At 55.4% G+C, this 18982-nt stretch overlaps 1 protein-coding gene across 1 annotated transcript; it reads right to left on the bottom strand.

The window, feature by feature from the left end:
• Nucleotides 1-582: 582 nt before the first annotated feature.
• On the bottom strand, nucleotides 583-17955 carry LOC133354443 (neuropeptide Y receptor type 1-like). Its single transcript, XM_061571265.1, has 2 exons — nucleotides 17769-17955; nucleotides 583-2040 (listed from the first exon to the last, which is right to left on the bottom strand). The coding sequence occupies exon 2, from the start codon at nucleotides 1920-1922 to the stop codon at nucleotides 624-626; it is 1299 nt and encodes a 432-aa protein (XP_061427249.1). The 5' UTR covers nucleotides 1923-2040; nucleotides 17769-17955; the 3' UTR covers nucleotides 583-623.
• Nucleotides 17956-18982: the final 1027 nt, after the last annotated feature.

The following is an 18982-nucleotide window of genomic DNA, read 5'->3' as shown; positions in this document are numbered from 1 at the left end:
AGCCGTGGCTCGGAATTGAAATCAGGTCACCGGAGTTTCGAGCGCGGTCCACTAACCACTGCGAGAAACACTCACCCTGTATATATATACACACAGCTATTAATATATATATGTTATGTACACATATTGACCGTCATATGTAGTGTCAATAAATGCCCATACACATGGAGCTCTGTTCACGCTTCACTGTTCGCACGTTTGTGTGGCGTGATTTTAGCCAACCCAGGATTTTTTTCCACATCGCTCATTCTATTCCCGATCACTGTCGTGAGCCATGTTCAATCGACTGCTGGACGAAAGCCTCATCCACAAGCCGCCTCCACCAATCACAATCCAGCGATGCATGTTTTGTGTGTGTGCGTGTGTGGTTTTCCCCTTCTCGATCACCCCCATGGCGTTCCGGACGACCGTGGTGATATCCCTGAAAACCACCGCGGGTTTTGTCCAAATCGCCCACGCTGTCCATCACCGCTCGCCGCCACACAGCGACAGACTGAGCAGCACCCCCCCCCCCCCCAAGGAGGCCGAGTACGCACGGCTCATCGCCCTCTCACCACCCTCACCCTCTCACGCTCCCCCCGCCACGCATCGCCCCGCGGGTCCCCTCGCCCGCTCGCCCGCCGCTACATCGAGTTGGTCCTGCAGTGCTGCTTGATGGAGTCCTTGGACATGTCCGTGGTCATGGTGGACAGGGGGAAGTGCTCGAACGCTTCCTCGTCCGCCCGTCCCGCGCCGGCCTCGCGCGCCACCTCTGACCTCCCGCCGCTGCCGCCGCTGCCGCCGCCGTCGCTGACCCTCGCGAGGCCCGCGGCAGCCACGCACCAGCAGCGCTGCGCCATCGCCTTGAGCTCCTTCTGGAAGTTGGTGTTGAGGAGGCCGTAGCACACGGGGTTCACGCACGTGGAGGCCATGGCGGTGAGGTGGCACAGCGAGAACACCAGGTTGTGGTGGCAGCCCATGACGGCCTGGTGGTGCCAGTCGTAGAGCGCGTTGAAGACGTTGAGCGGCAGCCAGCAGAGAGCGAATGCCGCCACGATGGTGGCCAGCATGCCGTTGATCCTGCGCGCCTGGCGCGCCCGCCGGCTGTAGCTCTCCTGCTGCAGGTGGTCGTGCCGGTGCTCGTAGTGGCCCGTGGAGGCCTCCCGCGCCTCCCGGCACAGCGAGGGCCTCTCCAGCATGCCGCGGCGCCGCCGCAGACGCAGGAAGATGCGCGCGTAGCAGCCCAAGATGAAGGCGAGCGGCACGCAGTACTGCAACGCCAGCAGCGCCGTGGTGTAGAGCAGCCGCGCCGAGGAGGAGGGCCACACCTCCACGCACACGTGCTTGCCCTCCAGGGGATCGGCGTCTCCGCCGCCGCCGCCGCCGCTCAGGTTGCCCAGCGGCTCGTCGGTGAGCACCTGGAACGTGGCGAAGGGCAGCGAGGCGAGCGCCGCCGCCACCCACACGACGGCGATGGCCGCGTAGGCGTGGTGCAGGCTCGGCTTCCAGCCCGTGGGGTGCAGGATGAGCTGGTGGCGCTCGAGCGAGATGAGCACCAGCGAGAGCACGGAGACGGTGACGGACGTGCACTGCACGAAGGGGCTCAGCTTGCAGAGCAGCTCGCCGAAGGCCCAGTGGTCCATGAGGGTGTAGACGAGCGTGAGCGGCAGGCACAGCAGCACCACGAGGATGTCGGACACCGAGAGGTTGGCGATGAACACGTTAGTGATGTTGCGCATGTCGCGCTGGCGCGCCACCACGAACACGAGGCACGCGTTGCCGCTGAGGCCCAGCGTCATGACGGTGCAGTAGGCGACGATGAGGAAGGACGTGGAGAAGGGCGACGTGCGGCAGATGTCGTAGTCCTCCACCGCGACGCCCGTGCCGTTGGCGAGGGCGGCGGTGGCGTTCCACGCGCGACGCCCGCCGCCGGAGTCGTCCATCCCTTGCCGCCACCCGCGCGCTCTCAGCGCCCCATCGCCGCCGCGGGCTTGCGGAGTTGACCCCGCGGGGGTCGGCGTCCGGACGCGAGTCCCCCCGATGCAAGCGCCGCCGGAGCACCTGGGCGAGGGGAGAGACAGCCGCGCGCGCATCGAGGTTGGGTTCAGCGGGAGAAGCGACGCGCACCGCGTGGAGCCGCTCGACCCCGCCACCCGGGAGCGTGCGCCGGGCGCAGCGCCACCGCGCCCGAGGTGCCGGGGGTCACGAGAGGTGCCGGGGGTCACGAGTTGGGCCGGGGGTCACGAGAGGTGCCGGGGTCACGAGAGGTGCCGGGGTCACGAGAGATGCCGGGGTCACGAGAGGTGCCGGGGTCACGAGAGGTGCCGGAGTCACGAGAGGTGCCGGGGTCGCCCCGAGGGTGCTCGCCGCGCGGGCACGCGGACATTGGCAGAGCAAAAGCGTGGTGAGGTGCGCGCTTGGGGTGGCGCTGATGGAGAGGGAGGGGACCACGTGGGTCAGAGAGGAACGCGCGGGTTAGGGACGTCACCGCTCAGACGCATGCGCTCGGCCACGAGACGGCCGCTCCAGTGACGGCCGGTGGTCGAGACTCAGGGCAGAGTGGCTGCCCGAGACCCTTTGCCAATCCGCTGCCGCACTAGAGGCCTCCCCACGCCGTGTCGGTCATGGGAGTCATTTGACCATACTTCACCACGCTGGTCAATGCGGCTTGGTGACGGGTTCATATGTCAGGTCACATGTATAGTCCAGTCTGTGCGTATCGCTCTGCGACTAGTCCGCCCGTTGGCTCTCATTGTCACCATCGTCATCACCCATTGGTCAATCCACTGCTGGATGAAGTCCTCCCCAAGCCGCCTCCATCTCACGCAGCCTTCCTTCCTTCCTTCCTGCGATGTAAGAATCCATCCGGCACCTGCCGTACACGGACCGATTTAATTCATCGCTCCATCTCCGCGGGGCACGTCCTCCTCTGGGACGCGCGCTCCGTTCCTTGGCTGCGATTGTAAAGAGTCGCAGCGGAGAAATGGATTCTTCAAGGCGCCCCTTGTCAGGCCTCCGTGAACCCTAGTCCGCTCCTCCATCACCAGCACCGCTATTCACATGCAAATGAGCCAACCCATTCAAATGTAAAACAGCGGCAGCAAGAGCGAACATCGTGGCGTGTACAGCTGTTAATTGAGGCTGGAGGCGGTGAGGGGGTAGGTGGCGTGGGTGGCGTGGGTGGTGTGGGTGGCGTGGGTGGCGTGGGTGGCGTGGGTGGTGTGAGTGGTGTGGGTGGCGTGGGTGGCGTGGGTGGCGTGGGTGGCGTGGGTGGTGTGGGTGGCGTGGGTGGCGTGGGTGGCGTGCGTGGCGTGGGTGGCGTGGGTGGCGTGGGTGGCGTGGGTGGCGTGGGTGGCGTGCGTGGCGTGGGTGGCGTGGGTGGCGTGGGTGGCGTGGGTGGCGTGGGTGGCGTGCGTGGCGTGGGTGGCGTGGGTGGCGTGGGTGGCGTGGGTGGCGTGGGTGGCGTGCGTGGCGTGGGTGGCGTGGGTGGCGTGGGTGGTGTGGGTGGCGTGGGTGGCGTGCGTGGCGTGGGTGGCGTGGGTGGCGTGGGTGGCGTGGGTGGCGTGGGTGGCGTGCGTGGCGTGGGTGGTGTGGGTGGCGTGCGTGGCGTGGGTGGCGTGGGTGGCGTGCGTGGCGTGGGTGGCGTGCGTGGCGTGGGTGGCATGGGTGGCGTGGGGGGTGTTGGGTGCTGTGGGTCCTGGATACGGGCAGTCACCCGCACACCGGCGGGGCGGATTTCCACTCCATCAACCCTTGAGTGGAATCAAGGAGCCCGCTTGTTGTTGTTGTTAAAAGACACAAATTCGCATTGCGGAGGCGAAGCGGGGTTCTAGCCTACTCGGATGGGTGACAGCCGCCACCACCATCACCAGGGCTTGCCAGGTGTTGTAGGCGTGGGGCTGCCAGTGGGAGTGATCGCTCGATTCTATTCGCGAGTGATTTTGGCCCCACGTACGGGAGCGCAAATTGCCCAGAGAAAACCCAACGAGCGTCCGAGTGCGATGCCTCTCAAACCGTTGCGCCCCATAGAATCAAGATCGTAAAGTCTCGAAATCAAATCAAGAGAGGCTTTGCTTTCTTGCCATACGACCGCGGAGTTCCCCAACGCTGGGCTGACCCGATAAAGATCGTTCCCGATCCACTGCCTTGTGACGAGCTCACGAACTTCAGACTGTGCTACTGGAGCCCACGGTGATGGGCAGGGAACTGTCAAGAGGTGGTCACGCGGCTCGGTGGGTTCCCAATGGCCGTGTCAGTGGACACTGAATTGGCACCGTCCAGGATCTGGGTTCGACTCCAAGGTTCCAGCCGCCTGCGATTGAGCCACGGTACCAAGTGTAGGAGCGAATCGATGGTCTCACACGCGGTAATATATATAAAAAAACGTAATTTAAAAATTGTATTTATTTTAAATTACTGAGCTCATTCCAGCTCTGAAGATAATAAAAACAAAACAAAATCTTGACTTGAAGCTTTCGTGACTGCAGGAATTCATACTCTTTGGGTCTTTCGGTAAAGTCACGTAGATCGTCACTACAAACTCGTTTTGATGTCTGCCTCATCGCGACCTACGGACGCACACCTCGCCTGAGCGCTACCGCCGCTACCGTTATCATCGCTGATCGGATGCCTCGAAGCATAAGAGCAACGATGCGAAGCGCTTCTGCGCAATCCGTGCTTATGCATGATTTTTTCTTCACCGGTAAATATAAACCCACCACCACCAATGTTCACACCCATCGCCTCGCCCCCCGCCACCTTTCCCGGTTTGGATCCACCACCGGTGTAGTGCACCACCTGCACACTCGATACAGCGGGCAAGGCGGACCTACACTCCCTGCCTGTGGCTCATGTCGTCCCAAGGCCATTCATCCGAGGCGACCGCCAACCCGTCCCTACCCCCAAACCCGCCTCGCCGATTGTGTGGCTGACGGGGCTCGCTCAAAGCCCGCTGCTCGGCTGCCCTGGCAGGCGACCCTAATTAGCTCCCAGGGGATGAATTCCGCATCCTCTGCAATCAACTCTGACCTTTTATTGCCTCCCGCCTGCAGATAAACACCTCCTCGCTGTGGCGGTGTCGGGGAGGAGAGGGGTGGGGTTAGATGTGAATGGGGTCCCCTATCCCGATTCCGCCCCCCCCCTTCTCACTGTGCCCCCCATTCTCCACCCCCCCCCACCAGCTCGCTCGCTTCTTCCACTGTTGCCATCGCGCCACTCGTGAACTCGCGTGGAGGTTGTCTTTGAAGGGCCCACGTTGAATCACGTCGCTGAGAGGATACTCGCCAAACATCGGATTCCTGTACGGAAACCAACGCCGTGTTTCCATCACACCCTGCCCATATAGTGAGAGCCACCACCCCACCCTGCCCATATAGTAAGAGCCACCCCACCCTGCCCATATAGTGAGAGCCACCACCCCACTCTGCCCATATAGTGAGAGACACTATCACACCCTGCCCATATACTGAGAGCCACCACCCCACTCTGCCCATATAGTGAGAGCCACCACCCCACTCTGCCCATATAGTGAGAGCCACCACACCCTGCCCATATAGTGAGAGCCACCACCCATAGTGAGAGCCACCCCACTCTGCCCATATAGTGAGAGCCACCACCCCAATCTGCCCATATAGTGAGAGGCACCACCCCACTCTGCCCATATAGTGAGAGCCACCACACCCTGCCCATATAGTGAGAAACACTTCACTCTGCCCATATAGTGAGAGCCACCCCACCCTGCCCATATAGTGAGAGCCACCCCACTCTGCCCATATAGTGAGAGACACCACACATAGTGAGAGCCACCCCACTCTGCCCATATTTGAATATCTCAGCACCATCCACCACCTAGCTTCCGAGTCTTCTCCCACGCGTCTCGTGCCCTTATCACCACTCCGCTCATCGTGAGCGTCATCTAAAACAAATCACCAAGAGCGCCACCCAACTCCTCTTAACTCCTTCGCCGTAGCCTCAGCGGTGCCCTCCTTCATTCCCACTAATATATTTTTCATTTGCTCAAACTTTGATGATCAACGCGCCACTCATCTCCAGCTTGGCTCCCTCCCTTCACTCCCACTCCCGTCTCGTCATCTCTATGTTAACAAATCTAACACAATCGAGTCAATACGCACGCACAATCATAACTCGTTCCGTATGCACACACACTCAGTGGTCAGTGGGTTTGCGTGGTTGGCACGGGACCTGGTGGAGTTTGCCCTTCGGCTCGTGGGACCTTTCGACCCGTGGGACCCGGCGCAGTTGCACAGCCTGCACACCCGATAGCCACACTGCGTGCGTAGCCTCTGCGACTAAGCCGAAAGCCACAGTGATCTCAGAGTAATCTCAGAGTAATCTCAGAGTAATCTCAGAGTGATACCAGAGTGGTCTCAGAGTGATCAACTCGCTCAAGTGAGGAAGGAGCCATAGTGATCATCTCTATTGACGGCCCTGTGGTTTCGCACAAGAGATCCATATACTCACACAGATCCATAGAATCACACAGAGATCCATAGACTCACACAGAGATCCATAGAATCACACAGAGAGCCATAGACTCACACAGAGATCCATAGACTCACACAGACATCCATAGACTCACACATACATCCATAGACTCACACTGAGATCCATAGACTCACACAGAGATCCATAGACTCATACAGACATCCCTAGACTCACAGAGACCCATAGACTCACACAGAGATCCATAGACTCACACAGATACCCATAGACTCACACAGAGAGCCATAGACTCACACAGACATCCCTAGACTCACACAGAGACCCATAGACTCACAGAGAGCCATAGACTCACACAGAGATCCACGGACTCGCACAGAGTGTCGTAGACTCACATAGAGAGGCATAGGCTGTGTACGACGCAAAACCTAAGGACGACTGCGTATTTCTGTACCTCATTACTGATCCTCCCCACACCGATGCTAATGATGACTCAGCTCACTGCTGGTCCAGCCAGACAGAGGGGGCCCTGGGGGCCGCCTTAATAACCCCCCCCCGTGCACCCCCCCCTCCTTCACAGGGGCAGCTCAGGGGCAGTGGGGAGCTGCTGAGTGTGAATGTCAGGGTGAGTGTGGATGTCAGGGTGCGTGTGGGTGTCGTGGTGAGTGTGGGTGTCAGGGTGAGTGTGGATGTCGTGGTGAGTGTGGGTGTCAGGGTGAGTGTGGGTGTCAGGGTGAGTGTGGGTGTCAGGGTGAGTGTGTATGTCAGGGTGAGTGTGGGTGTCAGGGTGAGTGTGGGTGTCAGGGTGAGTGTGGGTGTCAGGGTGAGTGTGGGTGTCAGGGTGAGTGTGGGTGTCAGGGTGAGTGTCAGTGTGAGTGTGGGTGTCAGGGTGAGTGTGGGTGTCAGGGTGAGTGTGGGTGTCAGGGTGAGTGTGGGTGTCAGGGTGAGTGTGGGTGTCGTGGTGAGTGTGGGTGTCAGGGTGCGTGTGGGTGTCAGGGTGAGTGTGGGTGTCAGGGTGAGTGTCAGTGTGAGTGTGGGTGTCAGGGTGAGTGTGGGTGTCAGGGTGAGTGTCAGTGTGAGTGTGGGTGTCGTGGTGAGTGTGGGTGTCAGGGTGCGTGTCAGGGTGAGTGTGGATGTCGTGGTGAGTGTGGGTGTCAGGGTGAGTGTGGGTGTCAGGGTGAGTGTGGGTGTCAGGGTGAGTGTGGGTGTCGTGGTGAGTGTGGGTGTCAGGGTGAGTGTGGATGTCAGGGTGCGTGTGGGTGTCGTGGTGAGTGTGGGTGTCAGGGTGAGTGTGGGTGTCAGGGTGAGTGTGGGTGTCAGGGTGAGTGTGGGTGTCGTGGTGAGTGTGGGTGTCAGGGTGAGTGTGGGTGTCAGGGTGAGTGTGGGTGTCGTGGTGAGTGTGGGTGTCAGAGTGAGTGTGGGTGTCAGGGTGAGTGTGGGTGTCAGGGTGAGTGTGGGTGTCGTGGTGAGTGTGGGTGTCAGGGTGAGTGTGGATGTCAGGGTGCGTGTGGGTGTCGTGGTGAGTGTGGGTGTCAGGGTGAGTGTGGGTGTCAGGGTGCGTGTGGGTGTCGTGGTGAGTGTGGGTGTCAGGGTGCGTGTGGGTGTCAGGGTGAGTGTGGGTGTCAGGGTGAGTGTGGGTGTCAGGGTGAGTGTGGGTGTCAGGGTGAGTGTGGGTGTCCACGTGGTGAGTGTGGATGTGTGAGTGGTTGTGTGAGTGAGTATGTGAGTGTGTGAGTGAGTGGGTGTGTGAGTGAGTGTGTGAGTGGGTGTGTGGGTGTGTGAGTGAGTGTGTGAGTGGGTGTGTGAGTGTGTGAGTGGGTGTGTGAGTGTGTGAGTGAGTGCGTGAGTGAATGTGTGAGTAGATGTGAGTGGGTGTGTGAGTGTGTGAGTGGGTGTGTGAGTGAGTGTGTGAGTGGGTGTGTGAGTGAGTGTGTGAGTGTGTGAGTGAGTGGGTGTGTGGGTGTTTGAGTGAGTGTGTGAGTGGGTGTGTGAGTGTGTGAGTGGGTGTGTGAGTGTGTGAGTGCGTGTGTGAGTAAGTGTGTGAGTGGGTGTGTGAGTGAGTGTGTGAGTGAGGGCGTGTGTGAGTTGGTGTGTGAGTGAATGTGTGAGTGGGTGTGTGAGTGGGTGTGTGAGTGGGTGTGTGAGTGGGTGTGTGAGTGGGTGTGTGAGTGAGTGTGTGAGTTGGTGTGTGAGTGAGTGTGTGAGTGAGTGTGTGAGTGAGTGTGTGAGTGGTTGTGTGAGTGGGTGTGTGAGTGAGTGTGTGAGTGAGTGTGTGAGTAAGTGTGTGAGTGGGTGTGTGAGTGAGTGTGTGAGTGAGTGTGTGAGTGAGTGTGTGAGTGATTGAGTGTGTGAGTGAGTGTGTGAGTGGGTGTGTGAGTGGGTGTGTGAGTGGGTGTGTGAGTGAGTGTGTGAGTGAGTGTGTGAGTGGATGTGTGAGTGAGTGTGTGAGTGGGTGTGTGTGTGAGTGAGTGTGTGAGTGAGTGTGTGAGTGGATGTGTGAGTGAGTGTGTGAGTGGGTGTGTGAATGAGTGTGTGAGTGGATGTGTGAGTGGGTGTGTGAGTGGGTGTGTGAGTGGGTGTGTGAGTGGGTGTGTGAGTGTGTGAGTGGATGTGTGAGTGGATGTGTGAGTGGGTGTGTGAGTGTGTGTGTGAATGGGTGTGTGAGTGGGTGTGTGAGTGGGTGTGTGAGTGGGTGTGTGACTGAGTGTGTGTGTCAGCGTCTGCATCTGTGGTGTCATTATCTCTCCGTCAGCAGTCACTAAAGAGCAACACAAATCATTATAATTGGAACCATGCACTGGTACGTGACTGTTATACATTTCACACAGCCACCATCCCGGCAAGGTTGTCTGACGCACGAGAGATATGGACTCATTTCGCCCAAATAGGGGCTCATCAGTGAGCCACGCTCACTCACAGAGTTGTGTGTTTAGTTCGTTCTCATTCTCCCCGCACCTCCGATGAGCACGGTTAACTTCATACGGTGCGAAAGAAGTTCAACTCACGCACATACAAGTGTTATTATGGGCACGCACATACAAGTGTTATTATGGGCACGCACATACAAGTGTTATTATGGGCACCCACATACAAGTGTTATTATGGGCACGCACATACAAGTGTTATTATGGGCACCCACATACAAGTGTTATTATGGGCACGCACATACAAGTGTTATTATGGGCACGCACATACAAGTGTTATTATGGGCACGCACATACAAGTGTTATTATGGGCACGCACATACAAGTGTTATTATGGGCACGCACATACAAGTGTTATTATGGGCACGCACATACAAGTGTTATTATGGGCACGCACATACAAGTGTTATTATGGGCACGCACATACAAGTGTTATTATGGGCACGCACATACAAGTGTTATTATGGGCACGCACATACAAGTGTTATTATGGGCACGCACATACAAGTGTTATTATGGGCACGCACATACAAGTGTTATTATGGGCACGCACATACAAGTGTTATTATGGGCACGCACATACAAGTGTTATTATGGGCACGCACATACAAGTGTTATTATGGGCACGCACATACAAGTGTTATTATGGGCACGCACATACAAGTGTTATTATGGGCACGCACATACAAGTGTTATTATGGGCACCCACATACAAGTGTTATTATGGGCACGCACATACAAGTGTTATTATGGGCACGCACATACAAGTGTTATTATGGGCACGCACATACAAGTGTTATTATGGGCACGCACATACAAGTGTTATTATGGGCACGCACATACAAGTGTTATTATGGGCACGCACATACAAGTGTTATTATGGGCACGCACATACAAGTGTTATTATGGGCACCCACATACAAGTGTTATTATGGGCACGCACATACAAGTGTTATTATGGGCACGCACATACAAGTGTTATTATGGGCACGCACATACAAGTGTTATTATGGGCACGCACATACAAGTGTTATTATGGGCACGCACATACAAGTGTTATTATGGGCACGCACATACAAGTGTTATTATGGGCACGCACATACAAGTATTATTATGGGCACGCACATACAAGTGTTATTATGGGCACGCACATACAAGTGTTATTATGGGCACGCACATACAAGTGTTATTATGGGCACGCACATACAAGTGTTATTATGGGCACGCACATACAAGTGTTATTATGGGCACGCACATACAAGTGTTATTATGGGCACGCACATACAAGTGTTATTATGGGCACGCACATACAAGTGTTATTATGGCACGCACATACAAGTGTTATTATGGGCACGCACATACAAGTGTTATTATGGGCACGCACATACAAGTGTTATTATGGGCACGCACATACAAGTGTTATTATGGGCACGCACATACAAGTGTTATTATGGGCACGCACATACAAGTGTTATTATGGGCACGCACATACAAGTGTTATTATGGGCACGCACATACAAGTGTTATTATGGGCACGCACATACAAGTGTTATTATGGGCACGCACATACAAGTGTTATTATGGGCACGCACATACAAGTGTTATTATGGGCACGCACATACAAGTGTTATTATGGGCACGCACATACAAGTGTTATTATGGGCACGCACATACAAGTGTTATTATGGGCACGCACATACAAGTGTTATTATGGGCACGCACATACAAGTGTTATTATGGGCACGCACATACAAGTGTTATTATGGGCACGCACATACAAGTATTATTATGGGCACGCACATACAAGTATTATTATGGGCACGCACATACAAGTGTTATTATGGGCACCCACATACAAGTGTTATTATGGGCACGCACATACAAGTGTTATTATGGGCACGCACATACAAGTGTTATTATGGGCACGCACATACAAGTGTTATTATGGGCACGCACATACAAGTATTATTATGGGCACGCACATACAAGTGTTATTATGGGCACGCACATACAAGTGTTATTATGGGCACGCACATACAAGTGTTATTATGGGCACGCACATACAAGTGTTATTATGGGCACGCACATACAAGTGTTATTATGGGCACGCACATACAAGTGTTATTATGGGCACGCACATGCAAGTGGTTATATGGGCATGCACATACAAGTGTTATTATGGGCATGCACATACAAGTGTTATTATGGGCACGCACATACAAGTGTTATTATGGGCACGCACATACAAGTGTTATTATGGGCACGCACATACAAGTGTTATTATGGGCACCCACATACAAGTGTTATTATGGGCACGCACATACAAGTGTTATTATGGCACGCACATACAAGTGTTATTATGGGCACGCACATACAAGTGTTATTATGGGCACGCACATACAAGTGTTATTATGGGCACGCACATACAAGTGTTATTATGGGCACGCACATACAAGTGTTATTATGGGCACGCACATACAAGTATTATTATGGACACGCACATACAAGTGTTATTTTGGGCACGCACATACAAGTGTTATTATGGGCACGCACATACAAGTATTATTATGGGCACGCACATACAAGTGTTATTATGGGCACGCACATACAAGTGTTATTATGGGCACGTACATACAAGTGTTATTATGGGCACGCACATACAAGTGTTATTATGGGCACGCACATACAAGTGTTATTATGGCACGCACATACAAGTATTATTATGGGCACGCACATACAAGTGTTATTATGGGCACGCACATACAAGTGTTATTATGGGCACCCACATACAAGTGTTATTATGGGCACGCACATACAAGTGTTATTATGGGCACGCACATACAAGTGTTATTATGGGCACGCACATACAAGTGTTATTATGGGCACGCACATACAAGTGTTATTATGGGCACGCACATACACGTGTTATTATGGGCACGCACATACAAGTATTATTATGGGCACGCACATACAAGTGTTATTATGGGCACGCACATACAAGTGTTATTATGGGCACGCACATACAAGTATTATTATGGGCACGCACATACAAGTGTTATTATGGGCACGCACATACAAGTATTATTATGGGCACGCACATACAAGTGTTATTATGGGCACGCACATACAAGTGTTATTATGGGCACCCACATACAAGTGTTATTATGGGCACGCACATACAAGTGTTATTATGGGCACGCACATACAAGTGTTATTATGGGCACGCACATACAAGTGTTATTATGGGCACCCACATACAAGTGTTATTATGGGCACGCACATACAAGTGTTATTATGGGCACGCACATACAAGTATTATTATGGGCACCCACATACAAGTGTTATTATGGGCACGCACATACAAGTGTTATTATGGGCACGCACATACAAGTGTTATTATGGGCACGCACATACAAGTGTTATTATGGGCACCCACATACAAGTGTTATTATGGGCACCCACATACAAGTGTTATTATGGGCACGCACATACAAGTGTTATTATGGGCACGCACATACAAGTGTTATTATGGGCACGCACATACAAGTATTATTATGGTCACCCACATACAAGTGTTATTATGGGCACGCACATACAAGTGTTATTATGGGCACGCACATACAAGTGTTATTATGGGCACGCACATACAAGTGTTATTATGGGCACGCACATACAAGTGTTATTATGGGCACGCACATACAAGTGTTATTATGGGCACGCACATACAAGTGTTATTATGGGCACGCACATACAAGTGTTATTATGGACACGCACATACAAGTGTTATTATGGGCACGCACATACAAGTGTTATTATGGGCACGCACATACAAGTGTTATTATGGGCACGCACATACAAGTGTTATTATGGGCACGCACATACAAGTGTTATTATGGGCACGCACATACAAGTGTTATTATGGCACGCACATACAAGTGTTATTATGGGCACGCACATACAAGTGTTATTATGGGCACGCACATACAAATATTATTATGGGCACGCACATACAAGTGTTATTATGGGCACGCACATACAAGTATTATTATGGCCACGCACATACAAGTGTTATTATGGGCACGCACATACAAGTGTTATTATGGGCACGCACATACAAGTGTTATTATGGGCACGCACATACAAGTGTTATTATGGGCACGCACATACAAGTATTATTATGGGCACGCACATACAAGTGTTATTATGGGCACGCACATACAAGTATTATTATGGGCACGCACATACAAGTGTTATTATGGGCACGCACATACAAGTATGTGCGTGCCCATAATAATTGTGAATCATCAGTGAACCGCGCACAACTACTGGTCGTGATGATGCCCGCCTGCGATCCAACGATGTCGAGGCGAGGGTTGGCTGATCACGACAAGATTTGTGGCCAGGTGCTGGCAGTACAGCAAGTGGGTCGATGGGTTTTCCCCGGGGTTTCCGGGCTCAACACGCACGAAGCCAAACAACTGCTTCTTGAATGTGAGCTGGCCAAACATACGAATGGAGCAGGAGCCTTGTGCAAAGGGGTCTTGAGACTCAGTGAAGCTCTCTTGAATAAACTAGCGGTGCCACGGTGGCTATGAGATGTTAACTACCTCGCCTGGTGTACAGGAGGTCGTGGGTTCGATCCCGACCCTGACGCCTGCTGCTGTATATTTGGAGTTTGCGTGTCTCTCTCTACGTGGGTCGCGTGGGATTTTCTCAGGGTCCACCGGTTTCTTTCCCTCCCACATTTAAAAACAACGTGCGTTTAGAGTATTGGGCAGCTAAACATTTACATGCGACGTTGAGCCAGGTTGCTTCTGAAAAATAGCTACAAAGAGCTCAGTGTGGGCCTTGCCTGGTGAAATAAACAAACAAACAAAACAGGCATTGGTATTATTGAGAAAAACAATATCCGGCTCGTGTTTACTTTGCCACGTTCTATGGTTTTGATGTCCCGTTCGTACGACATCCATTCGGCCACAGTTCGTCTCCCACCCCTTGTTGCAGAGGTTCGTGGTTCGCTCGCGGTAGGACGCCCTGGTTAATACTGCGGGTGTATTAACTATCGCACGCGCGCCGTCTGCTTCACATTGGGACGTTCAAGACCCCGCAAGGAAGTTGGTGCAGAGTAGGCTAATTGTGTGCCAGGCGCCGTGGCTTACAGCAGTGGCTCTTCTCCTTCGCCTGGCGTGCACGCATCCCCTGGGAGTGCGAGATGCCCTTTTTGTGGGTGCGAGACATGGCCAGATGATTTTTTCGAAGGTAAATAATGGAAAACACAAATTAAGCACTTTGTTTCATGAAACCTATGTTTATTTATGTTTTAACATTATACATTTGTTTACGATTGAGAATCAAAGGGGTGTAAGGCTGCAGTAAAGAAGAACCACTGGTCTAAATTATAAAATGTAATCGCAGTAGGGGGCGATGTTGCTGCTGCTGCTGTTGAGTAATCCCAATTGAGTAATTTGCAGTCACATTATTCAGCATCGGGATGATTTGTGGGCAATGTCGGTTACATTGCATGGGCCGGTTTTTGTTTGTTTGTGACTGTGGTAGAGAAACCGAGATCCCCGAGGAAACCGACGCAGAACAGGGGGAAAACGTGCGAATCTTCAACCAGAAAGGCACCCGGGCGGGGAATCGAACCCATGACCTTCTTGGTGTGTGACACCACCGCTTCGCCCACCACCGCCCCACCGCTCCCATCGCGAGCGTTTATTGCGAAGAAAGCTCCAGATTGCGCAACGCTTCGTGATCACGGAAGTGACAAATTGGAAGGAGGACGCCTTTCATTATGTATTGCTCGGCTGTATATTTATCCCTGGGCGTACGCGGCACAGCACGCAAGAGCGATCCCGCGAGCGCGTTTAGCCGTGGTGCGGTTACCACGTGGTTCACAGAGATCCTGGGGGGGGGGGGGGGGGGGCACGTGGTTCACAGAGATCCTGGGGGGGCACGGGGTGCGCAGAGAGCTGTGTGTGGGGGGGGGAGCACGGGGTGCGCAGAGTGCCGTGTGGGGGGGGGGGGGCACGGGGCGGTCACGGGGGTTCACGCGCGCGCGGAGAGTGACAGTGCAGGGGGAGGCGAGTGGCGGCTCCGAGATAATAAAACAACGCGTCGCGTCCCTCCTGCATGCGATATCGCCCGATCGATTAAGCGGGGTATCTATAAATGGACCGCCCCTGTGCCGTGTTCAAGCCGCAGGTTTCCGCGCGCGCACGCGAATGAAGGTTCGCGATCGCCATCGGCCCCGTTGCTTCCCACGCTGAGATCGTCATCGTCATCATGCGGCAGCGCTGAAGCGGTGTCGGCGTTCTGGGGCTCGTGGGCAGAGTCGCACTTTTGCTCAACGAACGCTGGGGGATTGCCACGTGCTATTGGAAAGAGCAATTTGATCAAAACAAACGACAGCAGAACGCCCCCCGTGTCGACACGTTGGCGCGAGATGAACGCATGTCGTCCAATGCGAAGAGCGTAGACGTTGGACCATAGTGCAGTACAACAATTGCCCTCTGCTGACAATGTAGCACAGCAGCAGTAGCAGCGGCAGCCGAGAGCACCTGGTTACGCAACGGGGGTCGCCCATCCCTGCTCTGCTTCGGACATCTGGCCGAGGTGGTAATGCCGCGTGTGGCAAAGGCGCGGCCCCTGCAAGCGCCCGCTAACGCCACCGCTGGCGGAAGGGCCTCCGCTGGAGGGCGCTACAGAGAGCGGGCGAGGGAGCTTGGCCTACTCTTCCACGCCGACCACACGCGCTGGGGGTGGGGGGTGGGGTGTGGGGGTGTGGGGGTGTGGAGGGTGGGGGTGTGGGGGTGGGGGGGTGGGGAGGTGTGGAGGTGTGGGGGTATGGAGGTGTGGGGGTGTGGGGGTGTGGGGGGTGTGGGGGTTGTGGGGGGGGGTGTGGGGGTGTGGGGGGTGTGGGGGGTGTGGGGGGTGTGGGGGTGTGGGGGGTGTGGGGGGTGTGGGGGTTGTGGGGGGGGGTGTGGGGGTGTGGGGGGTGTGGGGGGTGTGGGGGTGTGGGGGGTGTGGGGGGTGTGGGGGTGTAGGGGTGTGGGGGGTGTGGGGGTGTGGGGGGTGTGGGGGGTGTGGGGATGTGGGGGTGTGGGGGGTGTGGGGGGTGTGGGGGGTGTGGGGGGTGTGGGGGTGTGGGGGGTGTTTACAGCACCAGGTACTGTGTATCCACGCCTCCGCATCTTTGCTACCACGCACTGACCGGCCTGGGGAAGTATGGCTAAGCACCCTCCACGAGCCGCACCGGCGCAGGGCGAGGAACGCCATCCAGCAGCGGAGTGACAGAATGGCGGTGCTTGTTTCAAGGAATACAAATTGAGCGTAAACACCGAACTACGAATCGTGTCGACAGCGCTGTTCATCTTTACAAAGCCCGGGGGATGCGCAGCTGTTTCCCCAGCAGAGCCTCGTTGAGTCTCAAGGCTCTTTTCCAGGAGGGTCCTGCCAAAGCGTCTGTAGGAGGGAGCCCTGCCGCGACTCGCAATCTCAACTGAGTCGTTTGCGCCGTAACGTGTCCAACGAGGACCGCTCCCCGCAGCCGCTACACGCCACGGACCTCTCGTGACGCCACGCGGTCTTTAACGTCCACCGAGCGCTCGACAGTGTGGGCATTCTCAGGGTGAATGCACACCGCAGTATTAACCGGGGCGGCCGCTGGGAAAATGTTGGAATCCGCGAACGTGGGGGGGGGGGGGGGGGGGGTTGGGGGCTTCCAGCGACGCAGCAAGCGCCGAGCAGCCCTTTGACTAACGCCGCTCTCCGCAGAGTCACTTGGAGGAGTCGCGCTCACGCAGAACCACGGTCCGTTCGCTGCTGGACGCGCGCTGAGCCACTCCCCGAGTTCCCGGCCTGGGCGAGCGGAACATGGGAACGAGTCCATAGCTCGCCCCTTCATTTCCCCATTAACCGACTCGCATCCAGTCGGCGTATTGCCGCGGTGCGGTCGAACAAACCCCCCCCCCCCCTCCGCGCGCGCCATCGACGCAGCGCGCGGCGTTCGTCATCCAGCAGTGGAGCGACGCAGCGCTGGTCGGGACTGTTTTAGAACCACGCGTGGACTGGCGAGCAGACTGCAGTGAGAGAGAGAGAGAGAGGTCGTCAAGTCGCCTGCCAGCTCACGCCACGCAGTCTGCCTATTGGCATCCCTCAGCCAGCGGTGGCATGTCGACGCTCCTATGGCCGGTGGCGAGTACATCCACGTGGCATATGCTGCGCGTGACTGTTCAGCGCCGTTGTCAAAGAGTTGTGGCGGTGAACGAGGTGGTGGTGAACGAGGTGGCGGAGGCGGTCATGGAGGAAGGAGGTGGATGAGGAGGTGGATAAGGAGGGGTGGATGAGGAGGAGCAGTATCCCGAGAGCACAAACGTGAGTGGGATCAATCAAGAGGTCACTTACGCGAGGAGCAGGAGGAGGTGGTCGCCGCGGAACGTCTCGGGGCGCCCTCTCGAGCCTTCGCTCCTTTGAGCGGTTCGCCCTCGCACCCGGGTTCGAGTCCGGATGCTGTCTGCCCCGAGCCGCGAGCAGCAGTAGCAGCAGTAGCAGCTGCTGCTGCGGCATTCGCCACGCGGTGCCCGCACGAGAAGCAGCAGCAGCAGGGGAAGGAGGAGCGAGCCAGATTCCCCCCCCCCCCGGTCTCCCACTCCCCTCTCCACCTCCCTCCATCACTTCCTCCCTCCCTCTCTCTTTCAATCGCTCCCACACAACGGCACCTCGCTACCCTCTCCTCCCCTCGCATGCCCTCTCCCTGCATTCCTCCCTTCCTCCATCTCTCTCCCTCCCCTCATTCCTGCCTCCATTATTTTCCCTCTCCATTACCCCTTTCTCATTCCATTGCTTCCTCCATCTCCCTCCATCTCACCTCCCCCTCCGTCATTCTCTCCCTCCCTACATCTCTCCATTCCTCTCCTCCCTCCCTCCATCTCTCCCTCCCACTCCCTCTGTTCAGGCCTCCTGTCTCCCTCACCCTCCCCACTTTCGCCCACTCGTCTCATTCACCCCCCCCCGCTCTCCCTCTCCCCAGCTCTCCCCACCCGGAGCTGTCAATTCGCGGATGCCTCCGCTGTGTTTCCTGATGCGGAGCTCTGAGTGAGGGTCTGTGTGAGTGTGTGTGCCAGTGTGTTGTGAGTCTGTGCGAGTGTGTGTGTGTGCCAGTGTGTTGTGAGTCTGTGTGAGTGTGTGTGTGTGCCAGTGTGTTGTGAGTCTGTGTGAGTCTGTGTGAGTGTGTGTGAGTCTGTATGAGTGTGTTGTGGGTCTGTGTGAGTCTGTGTGAGTGTGTGTGAGTCTGTGTGAGTGTGCGTGGATCTGTGTGAGTCTGTGTGAGTGTGTGTGAGTGTGTGTGAGTGTGTGTGTGTGCCAGTGTGTTGTGAGTCTGTGTGAGTCTGTGTGAGTGTGTGTGAGTGTGTGTGAGTGTGTGTGTGTGCCAGTGTGTTGTGAGTCTGTGTGAGTCTGTGTGAGTGTGTGTGAGTGTGTGTGAGTGTGTGTGTGTGCCAGTGTGTTGTGAGTCTGTGTGAGTGTGTTGTGGGTCTGTGTGAGTCTGTGTGAGTGTGTGTGTGTGCCAGTGTGTTGTGGGTCTGTGTGAGTGTGTGTGAGTCTGTGTGAGTGTGCGTGGG

Source organism: Lethenteron reissneri, chromosome 47 (genome assembly GCF_015708825.2).
Source record: "Lethenteron reissneri isolate LAM-NWPU_2019-01 chromosome 47, ASM1570882v1, whole genome shotgun sequence".
Taxonomy (NCBI): domain Eukaryota; kingdom Metazoa; phylum Chordata; class Hyperoartia; order Petromyzontiformes; family Petromyzontidae; genus Lethenteron; species Lethenteron reissneri.
The sequence above is the reverse complement of the archived record's forward strand: the minus strand, read 5'-3'. Positions and strand labels throughout refer to the sequence as shown.

Excerpts from the sequence above, each read along its gene's own strand:
- LOC133354443 (XM_061571265.1), bottom strand. The coding sequence starts at position 1,922 with ATGGACGACTCCGGCGGCGGGCGTCGCGCGTGGAACGCCACCGCCGCC.